Raw genomic sequence first — 19,852 nt, forward strand, 5'->3', positions numbered from 1 at the left:
AAACAGGTATTGATATGATCCAAAACTTACGTATTCTTTGTGCCATTGTGCTAATGTTTTTTTTCTATTGCTGAAGAAGACATTTTTTTCCCTTCCTCAAATCTACTCAGAAGGGTTAATGAGATATCACTGTTAAGTAGGAAGTACAGGATCCATTCTAGAATACTTGAAATATGCCCAGATTCTCAAAAAGCGAAGAACTTAGCTTCTTGCTACTAAATGGTCTGGACTTACATTTCCTCCGCAGGCGAATTGTTCGCCAGCAAACCCAAGAGAGTTTAGACAAAGACAACCCTGAAAAGTGTGACAAAGATCCCTCAGAATGGGGAAAACCAGGAAAATGTGCAATCCCACAGTTCGCTGGGAACCCTCCTATGGTATGTATAGTTCATTGTTACAATTATAATTTCTTTACCAATAATCTTCCAACTGTGTCTCAGAAATATGTACAAATGTCATAGAGCTGTCTGTTACAAATGCCACGGAACTGTTAGAATGGTATAAATATCTACTTTTTTCTCCTATACTTATTGTCTAGAATTATTTCTTGAAAGGTAAGGATTGCATTGGTCTATTACGAACAACCTGATATAAAACTTGGAAAAGCATTGCTTTTGGAAGTGCTGTTGGGGGTTCAAGAAATTCCATCTCTTCTCTTCTGGATGTGAGGGCCACAGTAATGATTTCCAGAGGGATTCCATTCTGAGCTGAGTTGGATAGCTCAGATAATCGCTCATAAGGAGCTTAGGGCTTTTTCAGATACCATGAAGTAAGACTTTCTGTACAGCTTTCAAAGCTGGGAAGGAAACTGATGAAGTAACTCATAGGGCTGCCTTTAAGCATCAGGGGCCATGTCTGCACCACATAAAGGACACTGGACATCCAGGTTTATACCAACACAAGAGTATAGCAAGGATGACTAAGGGAAAACATGGTAGAATATTCACCTTCCACTGGGTGCTCCTGTTGTGTGCTCTGCAAAGTTTGATGTATTCTCAATATCTCCTCTCCGTTGAGAAGTGGGACCTGTGTTCTTCATTTATTTTCCTCCATGGACAAGCAGTGTACCTTATTGGTTACCATGCCAACTACCGGTCTAAAGCTAGGCAAAAATCAACGTTGGTACAGGGCTTGCTTCTGAACAGGATTATTATTTTTTTTTTTTAAGCACAGTATAATGTAAAGACAAAAGTCCTACCCCATTTTCTCCTTTCTTTTTCCCTACTCTCTTAACATAGGAATTTTCTTCTTCTAAGACACAGTCTGCTGTCCAGAGACTTAAAAACTTTAAGCATCCTTGCCCATTAATGAAAGCAACCAGATGTATCAACAAACTGCCCCCGGTACATGCGCACATCAATGGAAAAGGTAGAAAAGAAACTGTATTGCAGGTCCTCTTATGGGTTAAGGGAACGCACCCTTCCTTGAAGACAGCTGGAATCAGGGCACTTAACAGGCATCTACCTCAAAGGAGCTTCTGGGTTTCTGCGAGTAGAGGCGATGTCCAACACCTCATTATGTTCGATGTCCTAGGAAAGAGATGGGTGGTGCCAGGCTATTTTGAAAACCTGTGCCATGAAAACAAAGGCCAGCAGCAGAATATATCTGACTTGCGGGCAGATAGTCTTCAATTTTGGTGGGAGGTGGGACATTCAGTGCTCTCAACTTCCAATCTAAAGCTACCTTGAAACATTTAATAGAAAGATCATAGGTGAGACTATAGGAAGCCCTTTGTGATTTCTTTTTCTTTCTTGGAATCCATTCTGAAATGCCATCTTTTAAATGATATCGCCTCCTAAAGCTCTTTACTACTTTAGGTATTAAACTGGGAACCTAACTGACGGGAGTCCCAGGATGGATCTGTTTACCCTAAAGGTTTTCATATAGCCAGTAATACTACAGGTTAATTCCAGTGTGGCGAAGCATTGAAGATTCTGACAAGAGAGGAATCTAAAGAAATCTGAAAATCTTTGGCCTTGTTCCTGTTCAGCAGGTGCATTGCATAGCTCCCAGAACTCACAAGGATGTTGGAGAAACAGCTAAATTCTTGCATGAAATTTCTTATCTTGCAAAAGATTAAGCTTTGACTACATGGTTGAGAGAAAGCAACTACAATGTTGCATTAAAAATATGGTGTTGTTGAAATGCTATCCTTAAGAGAAATGTTAATTCTGAAACTAATCTTGTTCTGCTGTAGGGTTACTGCAACTGCTATTGCAACACCAGGAGGAAATCCCATTCTTGTGGGCAGTTCCTCTTGGGAAAGTTTTATACTGTAGATAAAGTTCCCCAATGTGGCCAAGGACAATGCTCATTTCTATTGGCTTAAGATTTTATTTTATTTTATTTTTTTAAAGATTTTATTTATTTATTTGACAGAGAGAAATTACAAGTACACTGAGAGGCAGGCAGAGAGAGAGAGAAGGAAGCAGGCTCCCTGCTGAGCAGAGAGCCCGATGCGGGACTCGATCCCAGGACCCTGAGATCATGACCTGAGCTGAAGGCAGCGGCTTAACCCACTGAGCCACCCAGGCGCCCCTTAAGATTTTATTTTAACTTTCGATATTTTTCATGCATTCTGTTGTATAAGAAATTTACCTATCGGATATCAAATATTTAAACAAGCTTACAAAGATTAACTTGACTTTGGAAATTTTTCATTCCCATTAATCTTTTATTAGCTCTTACCCCTGAATACATGCCATTTTCATCTTTTGCTCTGATTACAGACGTGGAAGTGGATAGTGGGTCCCATGTTTCTGTATCTCTGTGAGAGGCTGGTGCGGTTTTGGCGATCCCAACAGAAGGTGGTCATCACCAAGGTATTGTCTGGTTTAAGAATAACTAATCGTATCTAACTATAACATGGACAAGTCTACCCAAGTTGTCTGTACCGTTGATCGGAGCTGTCTTTCACTTGGTTTCTTTTGATTTAATGTAGAACAGAGAGAAGAGCTATGGTTGAATTCAGTTGGTATACTTAGCTTGATGATGGTTGAACCTTTTAACCGGGGGAAGTACAAATCAACATTTTCTTTCTTTCTTTTAAAAAGGTTTTATTTATTTATTTGACAGACAGAGGTCACAAGTAGGCAGAGAGGCAGGCAGAGAGAGAGGGAGGAGCAGGCTCCTCGCTGAGCAGAAAACCTGATGCGGGGCTCGATCCCAGGACCCTGGGATCACGACCTGAGCCTGAAGGCAGAGGCTTTAACCCACTGAGCCACCCAGGCGCCCCCAAATTAACATTTTCTGTTGAAAAATAAAGTGGACTGTTTTGTGTGCATGAATAAAACTCTCTCTCCCTCTCTCTCAGTGTGTGTGTGTGTGTGTGTGTGTGTGTGTGTGTGTGTGTGTGTGTATGGAGAGAGAGAGAGAGAGGAGGATGATCCAGTGGCATCCAGCGATGACGTGGGCGGGTAAGAGTGAAGAAGCAAAACACGTGAGTTCTAAAGGGTACACACTGAGCCTTAAAATACTCAGACGCCAAAAGAACCAGGGAGCCAAGGGCAGGTCTGACCGAGGTGGAGGTAGTTTTCTTGGTCTCCCTTTACCTTCTTTGTGTACTGTGAATGTCATCACAGAATATCATGCATTTAGTTTCTCTGCTGCTTCTCATTACTAACTAAATAAATATCCGACTCAATAAATAGAAATAGAAACTCCTGGTTATCGTTTCAGGAAACAAGAGACAAAACTAGTTTCATCAAATAAAATTGAATTCAACTCAATACAGTTTAAAAAGTGTTTACTAAAAGCCTAGTATGGGTTATTCTTGCAAAACATATGAATTCTCCCTGCCCTCTCTAGCTTTTCTTTCTTGGCATCTGTGGAAGGCCAGAGTAAAGTTAGTCCAGCTGGCACTGGAAATCATGAAATATAGGAAGCTATAGCAGCTCTCCTTTTATGATACTTACACTATATGAAAAGAAAAAGCCCACAGAAGAGCAAGAAAGGCTGCCACAAAATTTTCCTTACTAGGCTAGACCTGACTAAGCAGGCAAGTATTTTTCTCGAACATATTTTAAAAACAAATCTGCTTTCCTGTGGAGAAAATAGATACTCGTTTTCTTCTCATAAAAACAGATATTCATTTTCTTCTCAAAAAGTAAAAAACAACTAAGAAACAGGGTGTCAGTTCTGCTAGTGTGTTTTATTTCATTTAAACCCAGTTTCACCTGGGGCAGCCAAAAGAATGTTCTCACCATACAAAATTGCAACACGGTAAACATCATTTTCAAAATAATTTTTGTCGATTTTTAGTTTTTGGCTTCAAAATGAAGCTTTAAGATTCTTTATTTCGGTCATGAAAGGATGTTGGGTGCTGCTTAATCATTTAAGATGGAGTGAAATCACAAGTTTTGGAAATGCTTGGCAATATTTATTGAAAGGATTTCCTGCCTTAACCCTCCTCACTCACAGAAAGCTTGGCACCTTCGGTCAACATTTAGGGAGCTGCAATTTTGTTTCTATTGATTTTTCTTTGCCTTGATGCCCCTTGGTTTGTTTTTTTAGTTGTACCTAGAAAGTCCTCAGTATCTCAGAAATTGTCCCAGAAATGATGTATTGCTCTCTGTATTGTAATGACAGCTTTTCTTTGGACTGCCTTTTTTTTTTTTTAATTATTTACCACCTCACCAGTTGATGGGTGTTTGGACTGTGTCCAATTGTTTGTTGTTACAAACAAAGCTGTCATGAACCCTTGTACACACGGAGAATGAGCATGGCAATGGGTGGGTGGGAGCTGACTTTGGGATAGACCGATGATGTACTTCCCAGATAGGTAGAAATGTAAACACAATGCATGCAATCAGGCAGGTTCAAGGTATGACTCAGGACAAAGACGAGTACATTTGGCTTGGTTTGTGGGATGTTTCTATATTGCCAGCCAATAGGGTCCCCTTCTTCTATCCAGCTGCCAAGGCTCTTGATCGTCCCCTGGGAAGACAGGAAGGCTGAGCAGGAAGCCATCTCTTCTTCCTGTTTCTAGCACGTGCCTTGACTTTTTGGAGAAAAAATATCACAGTAGGCTGATGTCTTGGGCCAGACTCCCTGGCAAAGACTTGGAGACAGAGAGTTGCAGACAGAGGGTTGATGGAGGTGTGTTCTGAGGAGATGAACCTGTAAAAGGAAAGATGGCCAGGCTTGGGGAGGAAATGAATGACTCTCAGTCGGTTGCAGCTGCAGCCTCAGCAGATCCTCCAGGGAGTGGGTTGGGAAGATGTCTGGGATTTGGCAGGCCATGGGCTCCAGCTGAGGACAAGCCACAAGAGATGAGACACATGCACTCGAGGAAATGCCTCTTTGGACTTGTACAGAGGATGTGTGGGTGGCATCTTAGCTCAGCCTTTTGTCCGTATGGACACCGAAAAGGCAAGTATTTGGGGGAAATTGTAGTTTCCAGAGACTTTTTAAAAAAAGATTTTATTTACTTATTTGACAGAGAGAGAGAGAGAGATCACAAGTAGGCAGAGAGAGAGAGGAGGAAGCAGGCTCCCCACTGAGCAGAGAGCTCGATGTGGGGCTCGATCCCAGGACCCTAAGATCATGACCTGAGCCAAAGGCAGAGGCTTAACCCACTGAGCCACCCAGGCGCCTCCCAGAGACATGTTTTGTTTTGTAGGTGGTCACTCACCCTTTCAAAACCATCGAGCTACAGATGAAGAAGAAGGGATTCAAGATGGAGGTGGGACAATACATTTTCGTCAAGTGCCCCAAGGTGTCCAGGCTGGAGTGGCACCCTTTCACACTGACCTCCGCCCCTGAGGAAGACTTCTTCAGCATCCATATTCGGATCGTTGGGGACTGGACGGAAGGACTTTTCAATGCTTGTGGCTGTGATAAGCAGGAGTTTCAGGATGCTTGGAAACTACCTAAGTAAGCACAAAGAGCATATTTACAGAAGTGTACAAGTTCACGAAAACTGTCACCCAATAGCTCCCCTTTTCCCATCTCTCACTACACTGTCTCCCGGGGGTGAGCAAACACACAAGTTCTACAAATATAGGTAGCTATGTCGGTGTTCCCCATTTTATGTGTGTGGTGCGTTTAAGCATATACTTATAAATCTTGTGGGAAATAGGAAATATTGAATCAAATATTAGTAATGAGTGTTACCAAATTCCTTTAAATATGTAAGGGTCAAGGCCAAGGTATATTAACTTTTCTAGACAAAGTTATAGTGTATCAAAGATATTCTTTTTTTTTTTTAAAGATAGAGGGAACACATCTCATCAGGATATGTTTGTTTTATTTATTTATTTAAAAAATTTTTATTTTTACTTATTTGATAGAGTGCACAAGCAGGCAGAGTAGCAGGCAGAGTGAGAGGGAGAAGCAGACTCCCCGCTGAGCAAGGAGCCCGACATGGGGCTTGATCCTAGGAACCTGAGATCATGACCTGAGCTGAAGGCAGTTGCTTACCCACCCAGGTGCCCCATCAAGGATATTCTTAAAATTTAATTGACCTATGTTTTTTGAGGGTAAATGCCATATATTATCGACTTTGCCCCCTTCTTCCCACGTGCCTGAGATGGTGCCGGGCACTTAGTAGATGCTCAAGAAAAGCTTGTTGCTTGACTCAATGAATAGACAAATGAAAAGTGAAGATTTTAAATTCACAAGATGCTATGACAGAAAGTTTGCACTGTACTTCAGCGTGCAATGTAAGCAGGAATTTCAACTGTGGGATGCCCTGGCAAGAGGTACAGGTGTGTGTGTGTTGGGGGGGGGTGGTTGATGAAAGGGTGGAGAGATGAAAAAAATGCCCCTGAGAGTTACCAAATGTTCTCAGTTAGCTAAAACTTCCTCTTCTTACTTCGAACCACAATGTTGACACCAAGTTGAAAGCCATTTCATAGAAGAGTGTGCCCTGTAGATACCTTGTGCCAGTTCGGTGGGACATAAGCTGTGCCCCATCCTACTCTGCAGTACGAGGTGACCCTCTAACCACCTCCTCACACGCTTCCCTGCAGGATAGCTGTGGACGGGCCCTTCGGCACAGCCAGTGAAGATGTGTTCAGTTACGAGGTGGTGATGTTAGTGGGAGCAGGGATTGGGGTCACACCCTTTGCGTCCATTCTCAAGTCTGTCTGGTACAAATACTGCAACAATGCCACCAATCTGAGACTCAAAAAGGTGAGTCCCTTCATTTTTTTGGAGGGCTGGGGGGCAATCATCCCACTTGGCCCAGCAAAGTGAAAGAGAGCCTTCTAGGAAGAGGCTGGCGGAGACCAAAGGAAGTGAACACAAGTTCCAGGTGGTTCCAGAGAGACAGACTTCTCATAAAAGAGCTGTTTGATAAGTCAAATGTGCTTATAAATAAGCGGGTCTATTATTGCAAGTAATATACTGCGCTTGGAGAGCATTAGAAGAAATTGGGAAGAAAGGTAGTGGGGATGGAAAATGTTAGCAACCCTGATGCAGTAGCTACCCTTTCTGTGGATTCTCGTCCAATATTTTCTCACGTGTTTACATACTCTTGGAAAGTTGTAAATATTGAGTACGTATACTTTTTCAAAAAAAAAAAACATAGTGTTTTTTCAGTGTTGTCACAGCCTTTATAATAATTCTTTTTAATGATTCTTTATGTGGCATTGAGAGGGTACAGAATCATACCATCCTATTTAGATATTGAGATTGATTGCTTTTCCGGTCTCCCAATACCTTTTTTTTTTTTTTTTTTTGCAAGGGGAGGGCAGGAAACACGCCCTTTCATGAAACTTGTACTTACTTTCTTACGGGTATCTCCTCAGAGTAAATTCCCAGGGCATTTTTTGGTCACATGTACATTTGGTTTCATTGCCCGGTAAAGGACATCTTGAATAAAACCTGAGTCATTCGAATCACTTTAGAGAGAACCTCGAGTAGGGACATTGAGCAGACGGTGACTTTTTATTCTCCCCTTTTCTCTCTTTGCTATATGGAGAAGGTAGAGGAAGAGCAGCTCCCCCGCCCTCCCCCCCAGGAACTCAGGAATGTCTGGCATTATCGGGCAGTGAAGCTAGCCTAGAGCCAGTTGGGCTTTCTGAGAGGCGGGACAAAGGAAGCCAGGCATTTGAGGTGGCCAAGAGCAGACCCAGAGGGAAAGCGCTGAGCTGATGTTGTTTTCCTAAGCCATGCATTTCTGAGACCAAGGTATTTACTGCCCCACGGGGTGAAGGCCTGTGCAGGTTCATGTGAGCTAGCTTGTGAGATGTCCAGAGCTTTCTGAAAACCTATGTTTCTAGGGAAACAGGGAAAGGTTGCAGGGTTGGGTGGGGTAGAAACCCGTCTGTGCATTCTGATGAGACCTTTTGCAGATATACTTCTACTGGCTGTGCCGGGACACACACGCCTTTGAGTGGTTTGCGGACTTGCTGCAGCTTCTAGAGACCCAGATGCAGGAGAGGAACAACGCCGGCTTCCTCAGCTATAACATCTATCTCACGGGCTGGGATGAGTCTCAGGTGAGGGCGAGATCCCAACTCTCGCATCCTTCCCACAGTTCCCCGGGGCAGACCGACTTCCCTTTGGTTACTGGAGTGTTCCCTATTCCATTCTTACCAAGAACAGTTGGTGGAGTTGGGAGATCCAGCCCATCCGCTCTCACTCAGTGTCCGCACATGTTCAGACTCTTGAGACTAGATTCGAAGTTGGAATCAAAGCTAGGGAGCCCACAGGGAATAAGAGCCATGACTTTGACCTTCTTAGAGTCATGCTTCTTCCAAGGGTCTCGAACCACCTGGACAAGATGATCCACAGGGTAATGGGAAGAAAATATTAGCTGTCTTTCTCCCTCTCTTTATGCCTATCTCTACCTCTATCTGTACACACATACATATTCCTTTAATTTTATGTTCATGTCTATTTTACAATACACACAATACGTTTAGTAAATAGTAATAATAAGTGCTCATACTTATTAAGCATATTCCATGTGCTAGGTATTTTTATTAGTGATTACACAGATTGTCAAATTCAATCCTTACAACAGTCCTATGAAGTAGCTGGTATTATTCTCCACACTTTACTGACAAGGAAAGCAAAGGCCAGAACAGGTTAAGTCATTTGTCCAAGGGCACCCAACTAGTAAGAGACAGAGGCAGAATGTTCCAGAACCTGCACTCTTAGAAACTCCTACTAGTTCATGATTATCATTTATCAATAAATCAAAATACATTTAATGAAAATGATATATGTGTGCATATGTATAATATAGCATATATGTCTGTATATGTGTGTGTAATATAACATACAATACATAAAACATAACACATTATATATGTATGTGTGTGTGTGCATGTGTAGCTCCCATGTTAACAACGAAAACATTCTACAATTTATGACAGCTCACCCACAACAAAGAATTATCTGGTCTCAAATGTCAAAAGTGCTAAAATTGAGAAACTCTGAAACAAGTTAATGATTCCTAGGGGGTAAAATCTTTCTTTCTTTTTTTTTTTTTTTTAAGATTTTATTTATTTATTTGAGAGAGAGCACAAGCCAAAGGGAGAGGCAGAAGGAGAAGCAGACTCCCTGCCAAGCAGGGAGCCTGATGTGGAACTCGATCCCAGGACCCTGGGATCATGACCTGAGCTGAAGACAGACGCTTAACTGACTGAGCTACCTAGGGGCCCCTAAAATCTTTCTAAATAAGCAAACATCAATGACTTGGCCTGGAAGCAGCAGAAGCAGCATTAGCTCAACCTGAGTAAGGAGCTAAGACAAGAGTCTCTGCCCGTACCTGGCTGGTATCAGGGAGAAAGGTGGCCATAGCCACACATTGCCTCCTCCCTCCTGGGCAACTTTCACAAGCACCTTGGATTGTGAAAACTGACCCTTCATTTGGGTTTTGGCATATTGTTTATCATCGATCCTCCAAGTCTTAGAAGAGTCTTGTTGCAATTGTAGATCTGGGAACAGATGACCATGAACATTGTTGCTCCAGAAAAAAGGATTTTTTAAAAAAGATTTTATTTATTTATTTGATAGAGATCACAAGTAGGCAAAGAGGCAGGCGGGGGTGGGGGGAAGCAGGCTCCATGCTGAGCAGAGAGCGCGAAGTGGGACTCGTTCCCAGGACCCCGAGATCATGACCTGAACTGAAGGCAGTGGCTCAACGCACTGAGCCACCCAGGTACCCCAAGAAAAAAGTATTTCACATGCCATTTCTGCAATTTAAAAACAAAACAAAACAGCAAATATTTGATAAAAAATGAAACCCAAGGGGAAAAAAATCTATAATTTATGAATTACTTTGCAGTTTTATTATTTAAAAAACCAGACACGGTTTTTTAGATGAGAAATTTATTTGCATTGCAAAATAACTGTTTTGCTTTACAAAATTAGTCCTTACAGGATTATTAAATCACAGTGGTCACCCTTGTTAACCTCCTCCATCCCCATCAACCATCCCCTGTCCAGTGAATTTAAAATCTGATTCAAGGGTGCCTGGGTGGCTCAGTGGGTTGAGCCGCTGCCTTCGGCTCAGGTCATGATCTCGGGGTCCTGGGATCGAGTCCCACGTCGGGCTCTCTGCTCGGCGGGGAGCCTGCTTCCTCCTCTCTCTCTGCCTGCCTCTCTGCCTACTTGTGTTCTCTCTCTGTCAAATAAAAAAAAAATCTTTAAAATCTGATTCAAGTTTTAAATAAATGTAATGAACCACTTTTATGAAAACTATCTGTTGTTCGAACTGAGACCCCCTAGAATGGTAGCAGAAAACAACAGGTGACTATGTACAGCCACACACCCACACACACACACCCACACCCACCCACACACCCACACCCACACACCCACACCCACCCACACACCCACACCCACACATACACACCCACACACACACTAGCTTTAGACTTGATTTGTTGTCTCATTATGTTGCCAAGATATGAGTGCATTTTAGTCTGTGGTTGTTTTAGTTCTTAGCAATTCTCCTAAAGGAGTGGGAGTCTATTAAGGTCAAGAGAGAAAGTCATATGTAGAACAGGAAGAAAACTAGTCAGAATTTAAATCCTACCCACACCTTCCATGCCCGATGCCAAGTGCTGCCAACCTTGTCTTCCTATATCCATCCCATTCCGCCTCCCCACTTCACTCTCACTGAGATAGTTGTACCTCTCCTGTGGCACTCGTGATACGCTGTTCTGCAAAAAGGATTATTCATGCTCATACTTCAAGGTCTGCCCTTCTAGACTATAAATTCCCTGAGGAGACCCAGTTTGTTCATCATTGTCTACCTTCTAGCCCTCCAATATATACATGGTTAGAATGGGTAGTGAGAACTTGGCTTGCGAGATACGTAAATAGAGCGGTGTTTTCCTTACAGCCTGTCTCTTTTTTGTGAATTCGTGCCCTTTCCCACAGGCCGATCACTTTGCCGTGCACCATGACGAGGAGAAAGATGTGATCACAGGCCTGAAACAAAAGACCTTGTATGGACGACCCAACTGGGATAATGAATTCAAGACAATCGCAAGTCAACACCCAAAGTAAGGAGTTGGGTGATCCAGCCCTTTCGCTGTCACCGAAAGAGGGAGCTCCCAAACACAGCTAGATTTGTATATTCTGAAAACTAAAATACCTAGATTACTGTATTCACACCCAATAAAAGTTTCCAGATACATATGACTTTACAAGGGAGGCTTTAGAGCACACCAAAATTACCTGGATTATGATTATAGTAAGTAATCATAATAATTATCAATTTTACCTGGATTATAATTACAGTAAGTAATTATAATAATTACTTATTATAAACAAAGATGCTGGCAGGGGGGCTCACGTCTGCCTTTCTGAACCCTGTTCCTCCCAAGTGAGGCCATAACTTAGCTCTTTTCTTTTGGCTCCTAAATCTCACTGGTGTATCTACTTCTTTTCATTCAATATGATTTAGACTTTTATCATTAAGGAGATATGGTGCCCACTTTCAGTTTTAGTTTTGGGGTCTAAAATCATAAGTTGCCAGACATCCTATGGTCCTTTGTGCCTTCATTAAAGCTGTACCCATTCTGGAAGTTTGAGGAGATCCTCTGTCTTGCTAGAACACATGATAAACTCAAGAAATCACCACAAATATACCTTTCACACCTTTGCTTTTTATCCTTTAATGAGTATATGAATCACTTGGGGATCTTTTTACAAGGCAGATGCTGACTGAGTGGGTCTGGGGTGGGAGATGAGATTCTACTTTCTTGGGGGAGATAGCATGAGCAGGGGGAAGGACAGAGGGAGAGAGAGAAGCAGATTCCCCACCGAGTGGGGCTCCATCCCAGGACCCTGAGATCATGACCTGAGCTGAAGGCAGAGGCTTAACCCACTGAGCCACCCAGGCACCCTGAGAATCTACATTCTTAAAAAGCTGACTAGGAAATTACTGGTCTGGGACCACACCTTGAGGAACTAGGCTTTAGAGTCTAAAACAGAGAAGGATAAAGCCGCACCCAGCTGTTGGCAGAGTCGTCATAGAGCCCTGAAGGGAACCAGTCCACAAACATCACTTCACCACCATTTTTTCTCTCCTTGAGGGCTCTTTCCCAGGGAAGTCAACAGCCTTTTGCATCTGTCCCCACAAACAGGGCTGAACCACACTCCCGCACAGAGTAATCTGAACATGGCCCACAGAGGAAAAGACAAAGGAGCAGGGGGGACTCTGCCCTAGAGCCTAAAATCAAGAGGAAATGCCCTCATGTGCTTTGTAGTCTGTCTCATCCAAAAGCCTGACACTGTTTTATTTTTCCTTTCTTTCCCCCGAAGTACCAGAATAGGAGTTTTCCTCTGCGGACCTGAAGCCTTAGCTGAAACCCTCAGTAAACAGTGCATCTCCAACTCTGAGTCTGGCCCCCGGGGAGTGCATTTCATTTTCAACAAGGAAAACTTCTAACTGCTGTCTTCCAGTGAGATCAGTGTGGGTTATGCCGCCAAGTACCTAACCCAATAATGCTAGTTGATCATGTAAGTGCCCCCCAACCCTTAAAAAAAGAGAGAAACAAGCTATAAGGGGAAGGTTTTCCCTGAAAGGAATGTTAAAGATTGTTTGATAGTGATAATTCTCATTTGTATGGGCTTTATGGTTTTCAGAGCACTTTTACAAACTTGATTTCATGTTTCACTTATAATAATGCCAGAGAAAGATAGGGCAAGGGTTCCTGGACTCAGGTTTAGGATTAAAAAAAAAAAAATAGGGACTCAAAGTGGGGAAGTAACTTCCCAAAGATTCTGAAGCGTAGACCACATCTAGTCCACGCAGCCCCAGGTTTGGGGGTCTTTCTGTGATAGCAGGCCACCTGGAGATAGGCTCATGTACTCCCCAAAAGAGGCAACAATCCAGGGAGTGGCCACTCATTTTCCATCTTGTATTATCTTTGTAATTATTGTCGCCATAGTGAATGAAATCTTCCAAATATTTAGGAGATAATATATGCCAAGAAGGATTGAACACTTAAGAGTGACAGGACGGCCATCGGAGCATTTACAAGGATGTTTGGCAGAGTGAATACTCAGTGAAAGTTTACTGAATGAATGAATGAATGAAAAGACATTTAGAACCATATAAGGCCCAAGTCGAAATAATTTAAAGTCTTAAACTAAGAATTGTGCCAAAGATTTATCCGATATGCCCAGCTGCTTTAAAATAGCACCTACCCCTTGTTTTATTTAAATACACACACAAAATGGCTCTTACTTGTGTGAATACTGGTTTATTTTTACATCATCATCATCATCATCAAATTTATGTCCTGGAAGCCAAAATCCCCAGCTTACTGTGTGTTGAATTCACACCCAGTAGAATGTTCTAGATATGCATGAGTTCAAGAGAGAGTCTGTGAATCACTGTTAGTTTGGCCAGGAACAGGGTTTTTTGTTTTTTGTTTTTCTTGGAAATGCTCTTATTTCTGGAAACTAAAAATAGCTTTACTTGCCCCACCCTGTGGAGCCACAGATATTTAGAACTACTTAACCTTGGTAATGAGGAAGAAAGAAGAAAGCTGGGGGACGGGCACAAGACAAGGAGAAAAGGGGAGGACGGGGGGGAAGAGAACAGGAGGAAGGCCATTGAAAGTGAAAAAGACAAAAGGGACAGGGAGGAGTGGGGGGGGTCTCACACTAGTCACATTCCACTCCAGATTCCATAGTAATCAACATAAAATGAGCATGTGGTATTGAACCTGAGGTTCTGGCTGCAAATTTTGATGCTGGGTGGGCATATTCCGACGACCAGGATACAGTAGTAAGAACTTGGTTGTTCCTTTGGGCAAACTCCCAGGATGTGCAGGTCACTGCAGGTCCGTCCTGGCAAGTCAGGCTTGCCGTGGACAATGTTGCCTCCCCAAAACGTCCCAGCAAAGAAACTTAGGTCTGGCCTGTTCACACTGCAGCCAGGTATCAGTTCATTCATTCAGCAAATTTTCATTGTGCTATTACTCTGACACAGGCTCACAGAGTCAGTTCTTTCCACCAGAGTGAGATCAAGAGGGGGAACCACAGTTCTAGGCGTCTGAGAACCTTGGCCCTCTCTACCCTCTGTGGTCCATTTGTGCCCTGAAAGTGTGTCTCCAGGGTTCCTTGTTTGCTTGTTCGTTTGTTTGTTTGTTTTTTAAACCTGGATACCAACAGAGTTACCAGAACAGAGAGCGCCGTCCTGTGTTACCCGGCTTGTCGTCCATCCTTCTCCCAAGCCGCCGGCTGCCAGCTGCCCGCAGATCTCTTCCGGTTTCTAGTACTTAGCATTTAGTAACATGTACTGAGAGCATGATTAAGCATTGTTTTATCTCAGCACTATGAAGGCTTTTCTTAGTTCCCCTGCTTTTGCAATATCGCATTTATGAAATTTGAATACTTGTAGCTGTTGTATTTGGGTAGTGGGGGGTGGGGGGTGGGCGGGGCCCGGGGAGATGATTCCTAGGAAGAATTAATAAAGTTGTGCTCGACTGTTAAAATGAATGAGCCCTCCTGGTGTCTGTGTTATTGATCTTCTTAGTATTAAAAGGGTGGATTCACCCAGCAGAGATGGGCTCTGCCCCAGTGGGGCTGAGATTCTCTGTGTTTTTGCATGTAATGGGCCAAACGTGTCACTGTTCAGGGGCTGAGAAGGGAAAACTAAGTACCGAGTTTGGTGCTCATGGCCTGGTGACCCTCACGGCACTGGGAGGAGACAAGACTGTCACCTCATGTTGTGGACAGAATCTCAGAGGCAAAGAAGATCTTGTATGAGACCTCTTTCTTCCAGTTCCACTCATTTTGTAGGCTCTAACTTTGCAGTTAAGTGTCAGCAAATCAGACTGTGAATATACCCATATGCTCACGATTCGGTCTTGGCCGTTGTTCTGAATGAATCCTCAGTTAGGATCTGCACGGTCTGGGAAATGGGTAGACGCGTGGGCATGTGTTCTTCTGGGGGGTTGGCAAGCGCTGCCAGTGGAGGAGAGGCCAGCACCCAAAACAAATGTCTGTAACACAGTTAGCTAACATTTAGCAAAACATCCTCGTCTAAGCCAAACAAATGATAGGCACAAGCCATTTCACAACTACTGTGGAACTGTGTCAACATTAATGCACACCTTTCTGGTTAAAAAAAAAAAAAGTCCATGTTCTTTCTACCACACGAGCAGATTCACCAAAGTGTGAGTGACCTAGGATATTTTCAAAGCTATTGTGCTAGGTACAGGTTATGCACTCTCACCGGGTAACCGCGGTGGTATAATCCTCCGGTTTATGCCGGAGGATTATTGCCTGTCCCTCTGCCTCTCCCCCTGCTTGTGCTCTGTCTGTCTCAAATGAACGAATAAAACAAACCTGGTGATTCACAGACCTGTAACCCTGGGGATAAAAATATATGTTTATAAAAAATAAAAAATTAAAAAAATATATTGTCTGTTAGTTTAGAAACGCTAGCTAAGCCAATCCTTGCTTATTTTTACTTTTATTTATTTATATTTATTTGTAATGTTTCTTCAGCTTTAATGAGATATAATTGACCAATAAAATTGTAAGATATTTAAAGCATTACAACGTGATGATTCACCAAATGATGTTTTTCCAAAGAACAACTTTTACCTATATAACCACAAGGCAATGAACAAATCCAAGAAATTTCACACTGATACAGAACTATCATTTACTCTGTCATCTACGTACAGGTGACTTTGTATCCTCAGTGCGTCGCATTAGGGGGTAAGTACTCTCAGTTTGTCCTGTTTTTGGTGGTATTAAGTTTGATCACCAGATTTCTCTGTTATATATGTAAAGGTTTCATTTTACTTTTGTAGCTAGTAAGTCACATTTGGGGAATACTCCGTGGCCATATGAATTTCATTTTCTCCAACAGCCTTTTACCCAGACATTTTAGCATACACTAATGAAATTTCACTGAATCAATTCTTATAACCTTGGTTACAAAAGAGCTGGATTCTTAAACCTCAGTAATCTGTACTATGTACGACGGGTTGATTTAATACATTCATATTTTGCAAAATGATTACCACCATATCATTAGCTTAACACCTCTGTCCTGTCACCTAATTACCATTGATGTTTGGGGTGAGAACATTTTAGATTTAGTCTCTTAGCAACATTCAAGTATATAATACAGTATGATTAGCCATAATCCCATTCCATACCTTAGATGCCCCGAATTTGTTGATCTCCTAACTGTAAATCTGTGTACTTTGACCAATAGCTCTCAATGCCCTCCACACTCCTGCACCTGATAGCCACCGCATTACTCTGTTTCTGAGTTCAACTTTGATAGATTCCACATACATGTGAAATCACACAGTATTTGTCTTTCTTTGTTGGACTTAGTTCACTTAGCATTATGCCCTCAAGTTTCATCCAGGTTGCCACAAATGGCAGAATTTCCTTCTTTTTCATGGCTGAGTAATATTCCATTTTATATTTATAAATCATCTTCTTTATCCATCCACCTGTTGCGGGGCACTTAGGTTGTTCCACATCTTGGCTCTTGTGAAATAATGCTGCAGGGAACATGGGAGTGCAGGTATCCCTATAAGATACTAATGCCAAGTCTTTTCCATATATACCCAGAAGTGGGATTACTGAATCGTAAGATAGTTCTAGCTTTAGTTTTTAATTTTTCAAGGAATCTACATATTGTTTTTATAGTGGCTGCACCAGATATTTTATCACCTTGGTTAAATTTATTCCTAAGTATTTTATTATTGTTGATGCTATCATGAATGGGATTGTTTATTTCTTTTTTAGGTTTTTTTTTTAAGGTATAAGAAGTAAAAAGGACCACCAACACTGCACAAGGGGTCCCTTTTCTCCACATTCTTGCCAACACTTGTTATCTTTTATCTTTTTGATACTAGCCATTCTAACAGGTGTGAGATGGTAGCTCATGTGGTTTTGATTTGCATTTCCCTGATGATGAGTGATGTTGGGTACCTTTTCATGTACCTGTTGGCCGTATGTATGTCTTCCTTGGAAAGTTGTCTGTGTAATTCCTCTGCCCAATTTTTAATCGGATTGCTTGATTCTGCTACTGAGTTGTAAGAGTTCTTCATATGTTTTGGATATTAACCCCTTATCCAATATATGATTTGCAAACATTTTACCCCTTCAGTAGGTTGCCTTTTCATGCTGTTTGTTGTTTGCTTCACTGTGCAGAAGCTTTTTGGTTTGCAGTCCTAGTAATTAATTTTTGCTTTCATTGTTTGTGGTTTTGGCGTAATATGCAGGATATCACTGCCAAGACCAGTGTCAAGGGGTTTTTCTTCTCATGTTTTCCTGTGGGAGTTTTATGGTTTCAGACCTTATGTTTAAGTCTTTAATCCATTACAAGTTCATCTTTGTGAGTAGTGTAATATAGAAGAATTTCATTCTTCTCATGTGGTTATCCAGTTTTTCTAGCACCCCTTATTGAAGAGACTATCTTTTCCCCTTATTAAGTAGTCTTGGCTCCCTTGCCAAATATTAGTTGAGCACATATGTGGAGATTAATCTCTGGACTCTCAATTCTGTTCCATTGGTCCATGTGTTGGTTTTTATGCTAGCACCATACTGTTTTGATTACTATAACTTTGTAGTACAGTTTGCCTCTGGCTTTGTTCTTTCTTAGGATTGCTTTGGCCATTCAAGATCTTTTGTGGCTCCATACAAATTTAAGAATAGTTTATTCTAATCGCTTCCCGGCCTTTTGGCTAAGATCAAGTGTAAGAATAATTTATTCTATTTCTATGAAAAATGTCATTGCCATTTTGATAGGGATTGCATTGAATATATAGATGGTTTTGGGTAATATGGACATTTTAATGATATTAATTCTCTTGATGCAGAATATGAGATATCTTTCCATTCATTTTTATCTTTTTCATTTTCTTTGATCCAATTCTTATAGTTGTCAGTGTACAGATATTTTATCACCTTGGTTAAATTTATTCCTAAGTATTTTATTATTGTTGATGCTATCATGAATGGGATTGTTTATTTCTTTTTTAGGTTTTTTTTTAAGGTATAAGAAGTAAAAAGGACCACAAACTTTATTAAACGTAAGTAAAGGTAACATATAATGTAGAGACGGCAGATGGTGCCAATTTTATTTGCAGTTATTATAGTTCTCCAACTCATGTTTACAGTTACACCTTTGCCACAGCCTTGGCTAGACCTTGAACTAGTGCAGAATTTAGCTGTGCCAGCGCACCAAACTTAGCATGCTTAGATGTGGCATACTTGTTCTTGATAGTCACGTGCTTTCTAAGCCCACGATTCACCGTGACCATACCATTAGCCAGGTGTTGCCTAACATTTGGAAGAGATCCTTCAGTGTATGACAGATAATGCTATAGAGTTGGTGTCCATTCACCATTATGGAGAACTTTCAGTGCTGGTCTGACTGCTTGCTCTTCCTCAAGTTGTCTCAGATCAGCATAAACATCTTTCACATAATTCACTATGAAGTTTTGGATCAGCTCCGTCTTCTGTATCCACATCATTCACTGCAAAGAATTACACCAGAGAATGCCTGACACAGACTCTTCTGCAGGGGGCACGTCCAGAGGATTACACTGGGCTTGGAGAGGGAGTACTAACCAAAATCAGCTCAGGTGAAAGTTTTTCTTCTTTAATGGGCTCAGGTTCTGGCTCTGGTTCCGACACAGACTCGGGTGCCTTTTCCAGAGGTTTAGGTATTTTTTTTTTAGGAATAACTTTTCCAGGAACCAAAGTTTTTGCTTCCTCTTTCAGAGGCAAATTGACCTGTGGTTGGTCATTGACTTTGAGATCAGTGTCTCCAAGAGCTGTTCTGGGCCTCAGCCCCGGCTTGGAGGCCGCAGTTGTGGCCAGAGGCACACGATTTGTGCCTGCCATACTGATCTTTGCCTTATTTTCAACATTAACTTTTGTGTTCCTGGTGACCCAGAGCGCAATGGGTTCCTCTTCACAGGACAGCAGCTCAGTGAGGAGAGCAGAGCTCAGAAGCCACCAACGAACCGGGGAGACCTGAACCCACCGCAGACCAACCGCCATTCCTCCGCAGCATGCTGCGCTCTTTTTCAGATGTCTTGTTGTTAGTGTATAGAAACACAACTATTTCCTGGATGTTGATTTTTGTATCCTGCAAGAGTACTGAATTTGTTGATTAGTTCTAGCAGTGTTTTGGTGGAGTCTTGACAATTGTCTCATGCATGACTGTATCATCTACAAACAAAAACAACTTCACTTTTCCCTTTACTATTTGGATGTCTTTTATTTACATTTCTTGCCTGATTGCTCTGGCTAGGACTTCGAGTAATATTTTGAATAGAAGTGAAGAGAGTAGGCATCCTTGCTGAGGTGTCTTCATTTTATATCCAATTTGGGGACACGAAAGGATTTTTTATTTTGTCAAATGGTTTTTCTACATCTATTAAGATGGTCA

At 41.9% G+C, this 19,852-nt stretch overlaps 1 protein-coding gene and 1 pseudogene across 1 annotated transcript in view; one reads left to right on the forward strand and one right to left on the reverse strand.

The window, feature by feature from the left end:
* Nucleotides 1-14,916, forward strand: part of LOC101677761 (cytochrome b-245 heavy chain) — a 35,198-nt gene extending 20,282 nt beyond the window's left edge. The window contains exons 7-13 of the mRNA XM_045089449.1: nucleotides 248-377; nucleotides 2,730-2,822; nucleotides 5,621-5,874; nucleotides 6,972-7,134; nucleotides 8,298-8,444; nucleotides 11,341-11,465; nucleotides 12,730-14,916. Of these exons, the coding sequence (XP_044945384.1) occupies nucleotides 248-377; nucleotides 2,730-2,822; nucleotides 5,621-5,874; nucleotides 6,972-7,134; nucleotides 8,298-8,444; nucleotides 11,341-11,465; nucleotides 12,730-12,856 (1,039 nt within the window). The 3' untranslated portion in view covers nucleotides 12,857-14,916. The remainder of the gene's footprint in view (nucleotides 1-247; nucleotides 378-2,729; nucleotides 2,823-5,620; nucleotides 5,875-6,971; nucleotides 7,135-8,297; nucleotides 8,445-11,340; nucleotides 11,466-12,729) is intronic.
* Nucleotides 14,917-18,776: 3,860 nt separating this feature from the next.
* Nucleotides 18,777-19,461, reverse strand: LOC101678063 (annotated as a pseudogene).
* Between the last annotated feature and the right edge of the window lie 391 nt (nucleotides 19,462-19,852).

This window comes from Mustela putorius, unplaced genomic scaffold (assembly GCF_011764305.1).
Source record: "Mustela putorius furo isolate JIRA1106 unplaced genomic scaffold, ASM1176430v1.1 tig00003836_pilon_pilon_pilon, whole genome shotgun sequence".
Taxonomy (NCBI): domain Eukaryota; kingdom Metazoa; phylum Chordata; class Mammalia; order Carnivora; family Mustelidae; genus Mustela; species Mustela putorius.